The 17,569-nt window shown below is 41.0% G+C and overlaps 1 protein-coding gene across 1 annotated transcript in view; it reads left to right on the top strand.

Annotated features, from left to right (window-relative positions):
- The first annotated feature begins 1,072 nt into the window (after positions 1–1,072).
- Positions 1,073–17,569, top strand: part of THEMIS (thymocyte selection associated) — an 81,713-nt gene continuing 65,216 nt past the window's right edge. The window contains exons 1-2 of the mRNA XM_013958969.1: positions 1,073–1,163; positions 16,701–16,859. Coding sequence (XP_013814423.1) covers positions 1,073–1,163; positions 16,701–16,859 — 250 coding nt within the window. The remainder of the gene's footprint in view (positions 1,164–16,700; positions 16,860–17,569) is intronic.

Below are 17,569 nucleotides of genomic sequence, written 5' to 3' on the forward strand. Positions count from 1 at the left end.
GTAAATAACTGGTTTTCACGCTCACTGTTTTGTCATCATGCTTCCTGCTTTCTCTAACACCTTTGGGAGACAGGAGAGCAGTAGTAGGGAACATGAAATCACAGTCACTTCAGTTTTTCTGGTGACCTGATTCTGCTGCTTGTTTGCTTAACGGTCTTGCTCTTCTGAGAAGTCCTGCTGAAATAACAACACTTGATAAGGCTGATAATAGTGGAGCTGGGAACAAATCTGGGGGTTTGCCCTCAATGCAGTCTGATTTTCACGAGGTACTGAGCAATAACCTCCTAGAATTCATTCCTTATTGCAGCATCTCAAATTTGAACCCCCACTTCCTCCCAAGTCATTGGTCACATTAGAAAACCTTGGCCATTTTGCAAAACTGCATTCTGTTTTAATGCCCGTTTACAGGACAAAGTAATTCGTATTCTATTTTTATACCTTAAATCCAGCTACAATATTTAAGGCAACAAAAAGCATCAGAACAAAATGGTTTAATTTTGTCTCTTCAAAGGGTGTTTGTGGTTTTGAAGAGAACAAATAGTAAACTATTTTGCTCTGTTCCCCCCCCCCCCCCCCCAGAAAAAAACCCAAATGTGCTGGTTTTTCCTGCTTTAGGCAGGGTTGATATAGTCAATATTTTCTTTTCATGAGGTCAGTATTTCCAGGCAGCGAATCAATAACCATCATCAATGAGATGGAGTTTTGTAGCAAATCCTCCTGCCCTCTCTGAAGTTCAGTATCCATAGCAACCCCCGGCACTTCTTCGAGCCCAGCGTGGCACCTACACAGGCACAGGTAGCGAACGCCTAACGGTGGCAGCTGGTGCCGGCTGTGGTAGTTTCACTCGCTCCATGTCTTTCCTCCCACCTAACCCTCCGACTCTCAGGCTGAGGAAGCGGCCACCAAAGTGAAAAACCAGAAGTACCTCCCTTCTCCTCTTTACCCCTCCCCTTGGTGACGGAGCCTGATGGCTGTCCCAGGCGCAGCATGTATGAAGCTGCAAGTGTTGCTGCCTTGAAAGGTTTTTCCTGGTCTTTAAGTGCTAAACCCACATGCTGCCTTGCTGCGGATCATGGCATCTACCCTGGAGAAGTTCATTCATTCTTTGGACCCCAGAGCTCTTCCCAGGGTCCTCCAAATCCAGTCAGGCATCTATTTCCAAGGTGAGCTTTGGTTGCTTTTTGGTAAGGCTTTTAGAGTCTGTCTTTGACATTAGGGCCCTTTTGAGAGAGGGATGAGGGGAATGCAGAGGGAGGATGCTGCTGATATGGTGTTCCTGCAGTTTCCCACCAGCTGTAAGTTCCCCTTTGAAGAAAATAGTGCAATGATCAGTGGCTTTGGAGGTGTCTTTTTTATGGAGTGCACCTTGTCTTCTCATAGGCAGAAAGGAGGGCAGGCTCACCTATAACTGTAGACAGTCCTCATCATATCCTGGAAAAAGTCCTGGAATGAGTCATGAACTGGCTTTGCACTTGCACGGAGCTGTCAGCCTAGCAATCTCGCATCACCTCACAGAGGTTAATTGATTAAACCTAGCATTGGTCTTCTGGGGTTGGCAAGGAGCAGTGCTCTCTGTGTTAGAAATAGAGAAACTGAGAGACTGGAACGTGACTGTGAAGGACAATAAGGAAAAGCATTTACCTGAAGTTCTGCCCTGGATTTAAAGATGCTTCTCATGTGCAACAATATGAAGGGATGGGTATAAGCCAGTCACTAGCATCACAGGGGCAATATTTTGCTGGGTTTGCCTTATCTATCTGCATGAGATTGTTTTATTCCATTTTTATTGTTGAGCTCTGCTTGAACACAAAGCACAGTGAAAGGATAGAAAAGAGGCTTGCACTGGAGGGAAAAGTTCTGAACTTGTCCAGGGCATGGACTCTGTTAAATGACAGTAAAAATGCCATGTGGTGTTCAGTCAAACCCATGTATCAGTCTAGGAGAAGAAGGTAATCTCTCTTCCACTGCAGCTTAGTGGCTTGTGGAAGGACTAGGCAAGACCCCCATGCAAATAATGTCCCTAGTGGGAATATGCAATGAAAAGCATGGTGTTTTAAATTCCTGCCAGCTGGAGGTGAGAGAGGGAAACCTTGGAGTCATACTAGATAAAACAGAGGGGGCTTTATGAAATGAGTTGAAGCCATATCTGCTTCAGGATCCACAATATCTGCCTTTAAGTTAATCTAAAATCCTCACACTTCTCCATAGTAGAAGAAGAGAGGATGTGGCTACCATTAATTGTGGCCGTGGAAAATCTGAGCTGCAATCTCTGAGCTTACCTGTGGTTGGAGTGGGTGGATTCCTTCCCTTCAGCACCCACAACAACAGTCCTCTTGTGGAGGGAAAGAAAAAAGGAGATGACATACAAAACTTAAGCTGCTATCATAGTGTACTGTTCATGTTCTCCTGATTGCCTGTCCTGGCTGCTTTAGAAACTGCCTAGGACACATGAATCTTACTGATGCGCAAAATGGCATTCTGGGAAACAAACTTGGCCAAAATTACCATTCTGAAAATATGATTTTCTGCCCTTTTCTCATTTTGAAATGTGACCTGTTCACATTTTCCATTTTAAAATGGGCTAAGAACTTGATTTCAGCATGAAAGGAATTAAAATCTTGATAGGAAGGTTACTACATAAGTGAAGAAGAATGGAATTTATTTCAACTAAAAACCAGAAGAAAATTTTCTTAAGTTGGAGTAACCACCATAGTTGCCTCTTTCCATACACCTATACAGCAGAGGGAATATAAATTATGTATGCATATACATATATATATATATATATATGCATATGAAAACAAAATACCATGATAAATTCACAGGAGCCCAGCTGTCGACAGGCTGCATATCCAAAGCCACTTCAGTTTGTATCCTGTTGCTAATGGGTGGTAAAGCTCAGTCCACTTTGTCTTCAGAGTTGGGGTATCTCAGTGTGTGCTTCAATTTACTATGTGCCACACTTGAGAACAAGTACACAACTGAGGCTCCAGTGTAGGATATGGGCCATTCTGTGACAGCCTCCTCGTGCCCCTCTGTGAGGAAAAGGCTATTGCTGATAACTGCCTGTAGTAAAAGATCCTGTGTAGCCTTGGGAAGGGGTGGCAGTGTGCTGTACACACCCAGAAATGTTTGCACTAAAAGCTAGACCCATTGCGCTGCTCTGTTGCTTCTTAAATCTTTGGCAGCGCAACCTCTTCTGCCCTCTGCTCCAGGGGCTTCTGCTCTGTTGTACTTGTACGCTTCTCCAACAGCAGGCTACATGCAATGCTAACATACCTCTGGATATTTCTTGCTTATGCAGTGGGCAAGTCACTGATAGAGAAGTGCTACTTGGCTCCCTCCTCTAACAAAATGGCATATCCCCAAGCACCTAGAAACATGCATGTTTGCTAATAGGCTTGTATTGTTCCTCTCTCTTCTTCTTTGCTGTAGTGGAAGTTTGAGTTGCTCTCTACCCGAAAGGTTTGCAGGATCTAGGGCTACAAAGATCTTCTTGGGCCTTTCTCTCCCTCCCTCCTGAGCCTTCTGGCTGAGTCGGATCCTTCCTGAATGCTTTGCTTCCTTCCGTGCCTTGCAGCAGGAGTGAACACAGTGTTCTGTGATTGCATTATGATTTATGTTGCCTTTTCCAAAGCGAGAGTAGTGCTTCAGAGAGAGTCAGAAGTAATTCCTGTTATAGTGCAAAACAGGAGAGTGCACCACTTTGTACAGTTTGAATTTCCATTAGGACAACCATTGGGTCCTTCCTTGGATAGAGTTTTTTTCCCCTTAACAACCTTTTTGATTTCTCTTATCATGTCCAGTATACCAGCAATCTCATTGTGGATAATGGCAGGTCTATTGACAGGGAACATGGGTTCATTGCTATGGTTGCAGGGATCAAATCAGAGCATTTGTGCACTGATTTTACCAGCTGCCAGCCTGCAATGAAGTCAGCCTGGATAGCCGATTTCTGCTTGGATTAGCTGTTTTATGCAGTTGGGTTTCAGAGGACTCTTAACGCATTCTTAGTAGAACGTGCAGATAGCAAGGGAGGAGATTTATTTTTAAAGCATTACAGTGTTGGGTTTGTTTGAAACTGATCAATCACAAGTGATGAATAAGCTTCTGGGATAAAAATTTAAAGTAATGAGAATCTGTACATGGGGAATGCTACATGTGTTCTCCTCTCCACACCCCCAGAAAGAATGCAGCGTTTCTTAATGTCAGGTTGAACAGCTACAAAGTGGCAAATGGAGTACATGCAACTACTAAGTCCATTAGATCTGTCAAATCAAAGCTGTAGCAACCAACCAATGAAGGTTGTGGTAAGGAGACAACAGAGCTTAACTCATTCTGCAGTCTTATGAGGTTCACTGGTGTGCTGTGGGGATAAACCTTCCTTTATTCAATCTGGAAGCAATGTTTTGCTTAAACTGCATTTAGTTCTAAATGGTTCTACAAATATATGACTTGCAAATTAACCTCCCTGCTCTTGAGAGAGTTTCAGTAGCTCTGGAAGCATGAGGAGAGCATAGTGCTATGGGCTTTTAAAGGGATGGAGGCATTTTTTCCGTGTGGGGAGATCCTTTTATTAGAAGCTGCCCAGTCAGGCTCCAGGGTGAGAGTGGGAATTTGCTTGCCCTTGGGCAGAAGCATTTAAAACAGGTGAGAGCTGTAGAAGGTCCCCTTCTGCCTTCATACCTGTGTAGCACCAAATACTATCTAGGTCTTCATTTTTAGACGGAGGCCTGCCTGTTGCAGTCCATGGAGGAGAATAAGTTGAAAACTTGTGCTGTTTGCACCCATTCCACCAATAGTTTCTCTGTAGGTCTGTACAAAATTACATTCCTGCTACTATTAAAGAACTTGTGATTCATTTAACTGTAGCTGCCAAAAATGCAAATGGGCTGGACTATACAGACCCTGATTCAATTCAAAATACTTTATGCTAGAGAAGCTAAGGGTGATTGAACTCAGGCTTTGTGTATCTTCTGCCATTGGTGATGAACGCTGAGATCTAGCCACCTCTCTGAGGAACAGTTCTCTTCTCTGTTCCTGGCTTGAAACACAAGGTCTGTTTTCCCTGAGATGATACCATCTGTGAAATTCCAGCATTTTTCACACTGTGTCCGGGCTTTAGAGTGAGTTGAAGTGCTACTCAGTTTGCTTCAGGCTCGATAGCCAAGGCTTGAGGAGCTTGGGCATACCCCCCTGTTCGTAGACCCCTTTACTTCCACTAGTGTGTGGCTGCATAGTCAGAGAGCGAGCCTATAATCACTATCTACAACTGCTTGTGACACTATGCACAAGACTGAAAGCAAAAATAGCACTTGCCTTACATGGCTTATCTCTTTAAAATGAAAATGTTGGGGTTTTACAGTAACAGCCATGAGTTCTTCCAAAGTGTTTTTCATTCATCACACTCACAGGGTCATACAGAAGTGGGGAAACTGTCGTCCCCAGTTTGGAACAGGAGGATAGGTGAAAGGAAAGGGTGGCTCTGCCAAGCCCAGGGATGTCACTCCAGGCAGTTTTATCGGGCTCTGCAGTTCATTGTTCTTGTCATAACATTCACTGCTGCAGAAACTGGGTAGCTGGATCACTGAAGGAAATGGGAAGGCTGATTATAAAATGAGAGTGAGTTTGTCAGATACAAATATCTTGGTAATCAGCACTGATTAGAAAGGAACTACAGTACAGACTGAAGTACATGACAATTTAATAGTTCATTAAAATATGTTATTAGAAAATTAAACTACTGAAACTCCATTGGAAACTGATTTGATTGACTGAATGTCTTTCTTTGAATATTTTAGTAAATATTGATGCTTAGTGAGCTGAGTACTATCTTGCCACTGGTTTTTACAGATAGCATGCAAGTATGGGCTTTCATCTTTATGTTGCAAAAATTATGTCTGTTTTAATACTGATATAATTGTTTTATGGGTAATTGAATTTAATATTCTGCAGGCTTAATTTAACCAGTGGTAGGACAGTAAAAAGTGCCAAACTTTAATTGTGAAAAATTTAGACCTGATCAAGGCACCTACTCTATCGGTGTTTCTTATCACTAGCCGTATTCTCTACCTGAGACCCTACCATTTTTGTTCTGCCTAACTACAGATCCTCCATTGCCTTGTTTTATTCCCCAGAATCCAAATGCACACATCAGTGATGGGATTAGGACCCCAAGAATTGGGATTCGTCACAGTACAAAGTAGCTCTTCAGTGCCGTTCGGCTGTTCAAAAGCAGCATGTGTGTCGTGTAAGCCACAGTGCCAGAATGCCTCCTCTTTACGGCTGACCTGTGATACTTGTCAGGAAGCTTTATACTGTATGCTTTTTTATGGGCAGAAGGACTTTTTAAGCCAGCAGCCTCCAGTTCTGCAGGTTGGGAGCGCAATGAAGAAGCAGGCTGTAAATGCAATGCTGCTCTCTGTGCTCCCTTTCAAGGGGATCTGGAAAGTGCCAGTTCTCTCCATGCTGGGAGAGAAGTGGTGGGAAAAGACAACAGCAGGGTCACATATACATCCACAGTTAATGTCCTCTGAGCCTGCTCCTTCCAGTCCTAAAGATGCTCGACATTGCCGGGTGTGGATGCCGTCTCTGGGTGGTAGTTTGGTACTCTGGAAGCTGTATATAGAGGCAATGCTAAACAAAGCACTTGGGGATCCTCTAGTTCTTTGAGGAATGTGAATAGTTCCATTTAAAAACTCTCTGAGGTGAGCCATAAAGCACATGAACATGCTTAGGCTCACGGTTCCTCTTGGTTCTCCTTTGTTAGTTGCAAATCCATGCCTGCTTGCTGTCTCTGCAGTTTCAATTTCACCCTTTCTGCTTCTGTTACTGGGAAACAGCATCTTTCCAGTGAGCACTTCTGTGAGCCTTTCAGGGCAGTGATGGATTCAGCTGGCCATCAGCAGAGCCCTGGAACCAATTATGAAAAGTCCTGTTAATCCTGTAACAGCAGCTAGGCAAACTAAATAAAAGAAGAAACTGTGTACGTCAGACCTCAGCTGCTCAACTTCTAATTTAGACAAGAAATAACTCTCAACACTATTAGTTAGAAAACGATCATGTAGGATGGAATACTTTTTTACTAATTTCAAGGCAACCTAGAGGGAACAAATCCTGCTTTCCTTATCAGTGTGAAAAGCCAGTGAGTCAATGAAAACTAGAAGGTTATGTAGTCTGTACTACATATGAATTAAATACGCAAGCTGCCTTTTCATGGCTATCGAAGGTGCTTTTTCATTAAAAAATACAATTTAAACAGGGACTAAAGCAAGAACAACATTTTACAGCTTTGATGAAGACGATTAGGGTTGTATATCTTAGAGGTGGAAGATCAATACAGATAACCTCTGCATTTACTGAGTGGAGTATCATCTGAGTGAAAGCCAAAAGGAAAATTGTACATGAAATAGTAGAAATTTGTGCTACAGTGTTTGCAGTTGCTAATTTGACCCATTTTTACAGATACAGAAGCCAAATTTGTCTTGAAATGTTGGAGAATGGAAAGTGTTTTTTTTCATGAACATTGTTGCTTCCCTTCCTCTTGATTCAGCAGTTAAGAGCAAGATCCCTAGGTAGAGCAGGAGTAACAGACTGTGTGACTTCTCTTCAGTGGTCGGTAGTCAGAGCATGTTAGTAAATTTTCTCTGTCTATTAAAATGTACCACTGAAACTCACCTGTACTTGTTCAGACTGCTTCGTAAACGTATTTTATTCTGAACAAGAAGGAAAGTGCCTTTCAGTGAATGTTATATGAGAACAAAACCTAACTTTTATGGGTCAAATATTGCTCATTTTATTCATGCCACTGCCCTCAGTGGGATGACTCATCCAGATACTGCGGGAAAAATCTGACCCTGTGTAGCTGGAACTCAGGGGGAAGCTGTTTTGAGTGTCTTCTTTTGGGCATTTTCTTTCAGCGATATTCAGCTCAGGGCCTCTCTGTGGATGGCATAGGGGGTGGGTGGAATATCCAAATTGTCTGGCCTATTTCACGAAGCAGAGATCAGTCCCCTGCCTTGAGCTGCTGAAGCTGTCCTCGATGTGCTGGCTCACTGCAGCGAAGAGCTTTCCCCTGCTTATTCTTGCACTCGGACCTCAAGGGATGAGGAAATGAGGTCTGCAGGAGCAGGAGCCCTGTTTCCCCACACGTAAACCTGCCTCCCTTAAAAACGCCAAGACAGCTTTTACAAACTCAGAGACAGTGGGCTCCGGGGAGAGAAGGAGACAGCCATAGGAGGGAAGGGAAGATGCTGGGATAAATATCTCATAATATGCTGGTCCACGACCATTTTGCTGAATTACAGGGTTTTTGTGTTTTTTTTTTTCCCCCCCACAAATAAATAGTGATCTATGCATGAGAAAACATGGTGTTAATCTCTGTTAGCTGTTTCTCATTAGCTCCATTGGACTGATTTTGATGGGTCAATGGGGCTGTCATCTTGGTGGAGGAAGGTGCTTAAACATGTTCTCAAATTTGGGCTTGATCTGTAAGTACTCAACCCTCTAGCCTGATCCAGCTTAATTTAAACAGCTTTCTTAAATCCAGTGCAACAAAGCACACATTTGCTGTTAAACATATACTTAAATGCCTTGAATAAACATATGTTAAGTAAAAGTAAGTAGTGTTGCAAAGAAAATGAATAAGACTAAATAAATCATGAACACTTAAAACAGCAGTGGCTAATGCTGTTCAAAAGCAGCTTTCAGCATTCTCCTCATTACTGCAGTAATTCCGACTTGTGAGGGTAAAACCAACAAAAGGTCAAAGATGTTGCATTTGGAACTGCGGTTTCACTTGCTCTTTCCATTATAGTGGGTGCTGCACGCACAAAAGTTGGGCTGCCACATGCAGAGCATGAGCCCTCTGGATAGATGTGAATCAGAAAAAAAGAAAAAAAAAGCCATAAACCCATCAGGAAAGAAATAAATCAGAAACTGCAGAAGTAATTTTTTAAAAAATTCCATTATGATTGAAATGGCTTAAAGCATCTGACATTTAAAGTTTGGCTTTATATGGCAAAAGATAAATCTTCAGCCTTTGTTTTTTGATGGTTTTGTGCTGGCAAAAATCAGATCCTCTGCAGCCTAATTAGTATCAAGATGAGATACCCATTTCCAAACAGCCGCTTGAAGGATATTTACCTCTGTGGCAATTCAGCACCAAACCCTCTTGGAGGATTTGCGCCCCAGACTGACCAAACCTGCAGGTTTTTGTTGCTTAGACACGTTAAAGAAAGAAGTCCCATCACGCAGCCCAGTAAGTTGTTCCGTCACTTGATAGGGGATTTACTATAGCAATGCATGCTGCCTGTGGCCACTACTAGCCCTGGACCTCTGGAGCACCTTGTGGACACAGGGGAGCTGGGGTCACCCGCTCTACACAGGTGCACCTTTTGGAGGTGGAAGGAAGTGGCAGATAAAAGCCATACAGCTGGTTCATACTCTTTGTACACACTCTTACAGCCTGAGGTTGGAAAGAGAAACTGGAGGTATGCTTCATGCTTTGCCTGCCATTGTGAATATGATTTTCAGCCTCTTTTTGTCCGCCCCCACCCCCGATGTTATCTTGTTTTGGTGTGGAAAGTCCAGGATGCAGATTATTGTCTTCAGTGCTCAGAAGATGTGGGACTGGAAAAAAAAAAGTAACTTCTCACTGTTAGAAATTCAGGTTGCTTTTCCCTACTGCTTAATCAGAGCATAATATTACTTACTGATAAAGTTAAGCAAAACTCTACTCCTCACAACTTTAAAATAGATTTATCTTCTTTATAAAGAGCATAAACTCTGAACAATTGGCTAACCCCTAAATAATGCCCATAAAGAATGATATCTCTTTTAGTGACACTAATTATAGGTACATTATGCCCTTCATATTACTTTGGGAGCCTGCAGCAGCTTTAATAAAACTGTGATTTCAACTGAACTGTGTCGTAGCAGAAGCAGGCTATTGTAATTCTGACTGACTGAATACTCCAGGGGGTCATGCCTTTATATGAAAGCAGAACCATCTTGCCAGCCACTGAAATGTAGTCACCTCTGATCTGGGAAGACAGCACCCATATGGGCAATCTATGACAACATAATAGTGGAGAAAGGAGCATTTGGAAAAAGACATTGGGACAAAGTTCTGCTCTTTCAAAATGTGTCGAGACATCTTTCATCTGATTGCAAAGCAGCCAGGTTCCTGCTTCTTCGGATCGTGTTTCAAAGACTTCTCAGCCTGCCAACTGCAACGAATTCAGTGGGTGCTACTGAGAGATGAAAGGCAGAATTTTTTCCTTCAAGGATTCAAACTCATGAGGCTAGGGAGTCAGTGCCTAGTGTTTGGCCTACAAAGCCATTTGGTTTTGTTAGGAGAAAAAGTTGGTCTTTGTTAGGAGAAAAAAAGAATCAGGGGTATTTGGAAGTGCTTAGCAGCACCCTGTAGCAGACAGGCTATTAGACTGCGAGTCAGCCAGTCTGGGTTCAAATTCCAGCTCTGCTGAATGATCCTCTGCATGACCCTTGCCAGGTCTTTTGTCTTTATTGCATCACCTTCCCTAGCTCTCCTTGCTAAAGTGTCTAGAGGCGTGTGAGGAAAGGGAGTTAGGTAACAGTGATGTATTCTTACTATTTAGTCATGGACCTAATTTTGAGCCACACTTCCTACTGCCATCAGTGAAACATTCACTTTTAGAACAGTGACCAAACAGGGCTCAGAGCTATGGGGAAGAAGAAGGGCAATATTACTTATATGTTTGCTGTTCTAAAGTGTATTATAAAATATTTCTCTCGGTGGTATTTCATATGCCGTGTAATGAAGAATGACATGATGCATCTCAGGCATTCACTGTATTTATAATTTATATTGTTGTTTTTCATGTGAAAAGATGCTTCTTCTACCTATAAAGAGAAATAAATCAAATAAAGAAGGGCTTATGATAGGGACGAGGGTGGTGCAGTTACTTAACATTTTAGGAAAGATGGAAGAAAAAGATACTCAACCAATTGTTATGCTTGCTTTGATGTGATCACAGCAGTTGCTATTATGGATTGTCAAACTAGAGATGAGCTTATAAAAGGATATAAATGTGTTTTTCATTGAACAAAGTAGCAATCCAAAAAAGGTGGTTTCAAAGGCAACAAGCTCTTTAATTACAGCCTTCAGGGGCATTATTTGAGCACCGTAAATAAGCTGCTTTATTCTAGGTCTTGCTAAAATGTTTTTTGCATTATATTGTATACATCTTTCTCAAATCAAAAAGACTCAGTCCTTAAGGTTACTGGATTTACATTTTCAATATATCTTACACTTTCTTTGTGGCTTTAGTGGGAAAAACACTGGGACTTTATGTGCAACAACAAATAAATGTACTAAAAGAACCATTTTAATTTTTATTTTATTTTTCAATATATTGTATGTGAGGGTCGCCATCAGAAAGCTGAAGTAAAATCTTTCAGGTTTACACTGTCGCACAGCAGGTATGTTCACAACATTTTAAGACTAATTTGCCTGGCTTTTCACTGAAAGAGAATTTTTATTGTCCCTTTTGAAAACCATGTAGTTTCCCTCCCTCCCTTTTAACAGCACAAATATTTGCTGCAAATGCCTAGATGACAAATCACACAGGTAACAGTTTTCCTGTCTGAACGTAATCTTCATTGTACTATTCCAGGCAAACCGCCAAGCAAGGGCTAAAATCAGGGCTAAGGCAATCTAGTTGCAGACAAATGTGTAATTACAATCAATACTATATGTACAATTGCACCTCCCAAAAATGAATCTGTTCTTGAATGGCTGGCAGAGTTGCATTTTTAAATGATTTCTTAACCTGATAACATTAAAAATGAGGCTTCCGCAATCACGTTCTCGGTCTGTTAGCCATCCTCCTCCCAACCTCTGACCCTTGTAATCTTTCTACCTCTTGGTCTGTTTCCAATGAATCTGATAAAGGAGGAGAGACCTTGAGGTAATTAAGGCCCATGAACATGGGAATTTGGGTGGGCATCTACCTGTCCATCAGCATATATGCACATATATACATTTATCTATCTTATCTGCTCATATATATAAACATTGCTACTGATACGTTGTTTTAGGTTGGTTTCTGACCTTGTTAATTGATGGAAAATATAACAAGGTATATCAGTTACTCTGTGTTTATTCAAGCTGTCTAACCAGCTCCTCTTCTGGGTTGTGTCTTAGGATGAAAGGTACTTTCTTCTGGCCATGAATCCTGGTATACTTGGGCACTCTCCACTTCTATTCTGTTAAGAGCTTCCCTACCCCTTAGAAGACTTAAAACATCCTTCCTAACTGATTAATTCCCTTTCCCTTCTTGATGAGGACCAAAATATGGCTTTTCTTTCTTTCTTTCTTTCTTTCTTTTTTTTAATTAAAGAACACAGTCACTTCCCTTGATATTAGTACAAAGCATTATCTTTGCCAGTGGATTCTGTACTCACTCACAGTTTATTTCTTTGATGGCAGGACACTCGTCTCCTGTAATTCTTGACTTTTTTCTTACTCACACCTGTGACTTTTTAAGTCTTAATTTTAATATCACTATTTTCTTAGAACTGATGCTTTTAGATGCGTGATCCATTTGCTTTCTTCAACGATGTTACGTTTTGTTCTAAGGAAAAACCCTGAGAGTTGAAGTGCTGCAACAGCCCTGTATGTCTATTCTGTGCACATTCTTTTAGCGGCTTGTAGTTTGGTATTTATAATCCATCTTTTTCTGAATGCATTATCTTGGCCCTTGATGTTTGCAACAGAGCCTGCAGCTCCATGTAATGCTTTTTGTAGATTCCAGCCTGAACTCCATATGCTTATCTGCCTCAGGTACTTTATCTCTTTTATGAGTGCAGATGTCTCTTTTCTTGTGTATTTTACCCTTTTCTTGTAGTGTTTTAGATTCCCTGCTGTCTCTATAGTGCCAGGATACCATTCACCCTCTGTAGACTGTTTTATGTATTTCTTAAGTTTTGCAAATTCTGATTTCTTTGTCAAAGGCTAATTTTTGGGTCGTCCAGTCATCTTTTTTTGAGAGTTTGGCAGTGCTAGTCTCTTCTCATGGATATTGCCAGATTGGCTCTTCAGCCTTGGACCTGTCAAAAACTGATCAGTGTTTTCACTTTTTTGCTAGCTCCATTTATATTTTCTATTTTTGTGGTGGAGTATAGGACTTCTCAAACTCTCTGCGGTACAATTTACAGTTAGCCTATTGGGCCTGAGGAAAAGCAAACTGGATAAAAGTAGTAAGTCCTTTAGAACCATCCATAATCAGAAGTAGGGCCCTCCTCTGACTCTCCTTTTTATTTCTCGATAGCACCACTCTGCTGCAGATACAGACCAAAGTAGTGGTTAAATCTTCAATCATACAATTTTTTGGAGACGTTCAACCTCTTAACTGCTCAGTTCTTCCCCTCAGGGCATTTGCTTAGTTTGCTCTACTCCAGCTACTACTTTATTTGAAAGTCACCCAAAGCCAGTGAGGCCACCAGAAGACTGCATCATCCAGTCTCTATGCTCTTACGGATCAGTACTGCCTAGCATGTAGGCGCACAGCGGGTCCCAACTGGATCTAGTAGAAGGCTTACAAAAGACTGTCTAGCGAAGATGAAAACAAACATGCCTGGAGCCCATAATTAGTTGGTGTAGTTACTTTCAGATGGTAAATGGTTTCTAGAGGTCTATTTTCAAGTGAGGTAATTTGGAGAAGCCAACTGTAAATCTGCAATGAACAAAAAAGAGTCAGGAAGCAATGAGCTATCATTTTGAATACATTTTTGCAAATATTCATTCGGGAGGGGGGAAGAATACTGAAATTCTTTGCTCATCTTTCCATGTTTCTATAATGCAGAGCCCATCAGGCTGGGTCCTCTGGGATTCCCTCTGGATAATAATACAATGGTTGCCTGTGATCTCTGTACTGTGTCTGATGTAAGGAGTGAGGTACTTCAGCACAAAAGGAATATTACTGTCTTCACGGCTGCTCAATCTTTCTCCCTCTCTAACTCTAATATGAAATAAGTATTGCACATACACTTTTCTGACTGTCATAAAATATCCTATGGAGCTCAACTAAAGCAATGAGAGCTATGATAACTCCTCATGTGTTTATTAGAGCAGCAGCCAGGCTGCTGATGGGAGCTGTAGCAATATTCAGCGAAGACAGCTGAGTTAGTCAATGTTGAATTGCTCAGGGGCTAAAGGGAGAGCAAACAACTATGCAGTGTATTTACAGTAAGAAAAACAGATTGTTCTTTTATAGTTAAAGGTTAGTAGCTCTCCTGGTTTTCTGCTTAGTACCAGTGGTTAATGTATGTGGGCACTATAATCCAGAACATCGCTGTGCTAAGCATCATGCTGGTGTGCAACAGAAAGTCAGTAGCCTGCTGGGGGAGTTTAGAGTCTAAGTACACTAGTCCCCTTGATCCTGTGTAGAAGTCACAACAGGGAAACCCAGCAATGTTGCCACCTTCAGCTTGCCAAAAGCATCTGCCATGTGACTTTTTGTCTAGATCCCCCCTGCATCGGGGCGAAAGCTACATCAGTACCTGTCTTCCTCAGGGGAGCATCTGGGGATTGCCTGGAGCCCATCTCAATTACAAGAGAAATCCACAGGCAACAGAAAGGTTGGCTTGGACCTTATTTCAAAACAGAATAAACTTAATCAGTTACTCAGTCTTGCTGTTACTCATCTTTGTGTCCTGACACAAACCTATCACCTGTGTGGTGCTCCACTGAGGCTTTGAGTTTGGGCTAATGCCAGAGTGACTTTTGCTGAGGTTGGCGTTCTAATGACTTCCAGTGAGGTGGAGGTGGTGGGGGCAAAGTGCTTGTCTCTTGTGAGTGTTGCAGTACAGTTGATAATTATATCCCAGACTTATTAAGAGCTTCTTATTAGCCCAGGTTATGGTTGTGACTTGAATTGACCTTGAGTGAACATTAGGAAAATCACTGGACTAAGAGTTGCATTTCTGATATGACACTTGGCCAAAAAAAAAAAAAAAAAAAAAAAAGCTTTTGTTTCCACCTAACAAGGAAAGCCATGCAGCAGAGATTGTTACTTTCGGTGGATAGTGAGTTCTGCAGGCAATGGCAATAACTGAGTACAGACTGTCTCAATTATTGAAAGCTACTGTATAGCCAGAAGTCAGGTTTTAAATATCTCTTATTGCTTGAGACCATTCTGGTTTACCTAGGCTAAAAGGAAAAACAAAGAAAGAAAAAAAAAAAAGACTTTGAAGAAGATGCAAGTAAGGGCTACTAAAAGGTTTGTGGAAAGAAAAATTATCTTCTCAGAGGAGACGAAGAGAACTTGTTTCTTGTAGGTTTTTGTCAAAAATGGGAATAGAAAAGGGACAAAATTAACTTTGTAAATAGTTTTGGGGAGGGAGAAATGAAAATGAGAAAAGAAAAATGTATTCAAGCAGATGAACAATGTTAGTAGTAGAGCGAACAAATAGAGCAATAAATTAACAGTGGAAACGAGAATAAGGTTTCTTGTCATGAAGGAAATGAGGTTCTGCGCTGAGATTCCAAAAAGAGTATTTTCAAATCATTTCAGAAAGAGATTAATAAGTTCATGGAAGGAACTGCACAGCATCAGAAGAACTGATGCTGGCATTAAAGCTAACATTTGGGATGAGAGGCTTTCTGTGTTCAATTTAGTGCTATCTACAAATGGAATTGAGAGAAGACTTAATCCCCATGTGTTTGCTGCACTGCCTTTATATATAATTAATTAATCCCATGCGTCAAAGCTTCTGTTAATCTCCTTCAGGGGCCAGGAAGAATTTTCCTTCTGCATAACTTGGCTTTTGTTTTGGTTTCATTTTATTTTCATTTATTTATTTTTTTTTCCTTCCTCATCTGAAACAGCAGAGATTGGCCACAGCTAGACCAGAAAAGGGAGGGTATTTGGTAGGGTGAGCTGTCATCCTAGGTTTTGCTGAGGAATCTCTGAAATGCTTGGTTGGGTTGTCTTGTTCATAAACTCAAAAATTAAACTTCTGAACATCACAGACCACAGAGGAACATTTTCTGCCAGAGCAGAACCAGTAGTTTCTAGGAGAGCTTTCTTTTGATACAGTGTGGGGCAGGGGGGCAGAGACCACTTCCTAGGATTACCGCTGTGAAGTTATCAACTTTCACATTTCTTGTACATTCTTGAGATTTCCTGTTACTGTAGAAATTTCAAATCTTGGTTGCATTTTGATATCTCCTAATCTCTCTCAGAGTATCTCGTAGGGTCTGTGTTTTTTGTCTTTTGTTGCAATCTGTTGTTTTCTATAGGGTATGCTATATGCCTTGCACTGTACATAGGGACCTTTCCTGCCACAGTTCCATTGCCTGGTGCTTTCCTGAGGCTGCCATTGGTGAGCCAGGAGGTCCCATGCTTTGAGTCGTTCTGTTTCAAAGTAATAACTTTGAAATGCTGGTCCTTCAGAGCTCTTTATGCCAGTATGGAGACATGTATCTAAGAACAATGTACATACAGGGCTGATCTAGAGATCACTGAAGTCACGAGATGGATTTGCCTGTGACACTAAGGAAGAAAATGAAAATCAGGTTAGTTACTGCAAAATAAGTATATTTCATACAACTTGTAAAGGTATTTTTTCTTTCATCAAAGAGATAAAGATTCTTGAAAAAAGTGGGGGAAAAAAAGCTGAATATCACTTTTCTTTCCTTTTGTATTTCTTTTCAGGTTCCATCTATGAAATGTTTGGAAATGAATGCTGCCTGTCAACAGGAGAAGTGATTAAAGTTATTGGGTTCAAAATTAATAAGCTCATAGCAAGTATCTGTGAGAATAATGAAGAGAGCCAGTTTTCAGCCAAAGTGGAATTACCACTGAATTTTCCTGGTATAGTATTTCATGAATACATGTTTTTGAGGAATTATAACCCTGAGTAATCACCTTTGTTCATTTTATTGATTTGCTGTTTCGATTGATATTTGTCTGAGGTTACAGCTCAGCTGTCAAGGATACAATTTTACTGGATGGCACAAGACACAATCAACTCATTTTTAAATTTCAACTCTTACAGTTCTCTTTCATGCCTGGATGGAAATTATTATTGTTAAAATTTTAACTTTGAGCTGAAGTTTTCCTTGTTGTGTGCTCAGACTATAATTTATTTACTATTGATATATTATTACTTTATTGTTCTGAATGTAAAATATTTAAAGTACTTTGTTATACTTTGTGGGTTTTTTTAATTATTTATTTTAATTCAAATGGCCAAAGTGGCTGGTCGATGCCTGGGAACAACATCAGGGGAAAATTAATGTTTTTTTCTGCTAAAAAAAGCTTAGGCTATTCTGTAGAGGAGTCCCAAGATGGCCATTATTTGGAGTGTGGACCTGAAATTTGGCCTCTGGTACCAACGATGTTTAAGACATGTCTTCTTCTGTTCATGTGGCCTTGTTAGGGAGAACTGGCCAAATTCTGCATTTTCGGCAACTCATACATGTCATGTTTGTTTATTTTTCAATTCTGCTTTCATCAGAGTTCCTCTGCTGTTAGGGCCCAGAATGTGTTAAAAAGGAAAGTGACTGAAATGCAGAGGGGAA

This window comes from Apteryx mantelli, chromosome 3 (assembly GCF_036417845.1).
Source record: "Apteryx mantelli isolate bAptMan1 chromosome 3, bAptMan1.hap1, whole genome shotgun sequence".
Lineage (NCBI taxonomy): Eukaryota > Metazoa > Chordata > Aves > Apterygiformes > Apterygidae > Apteryx > Apteryx mantelli.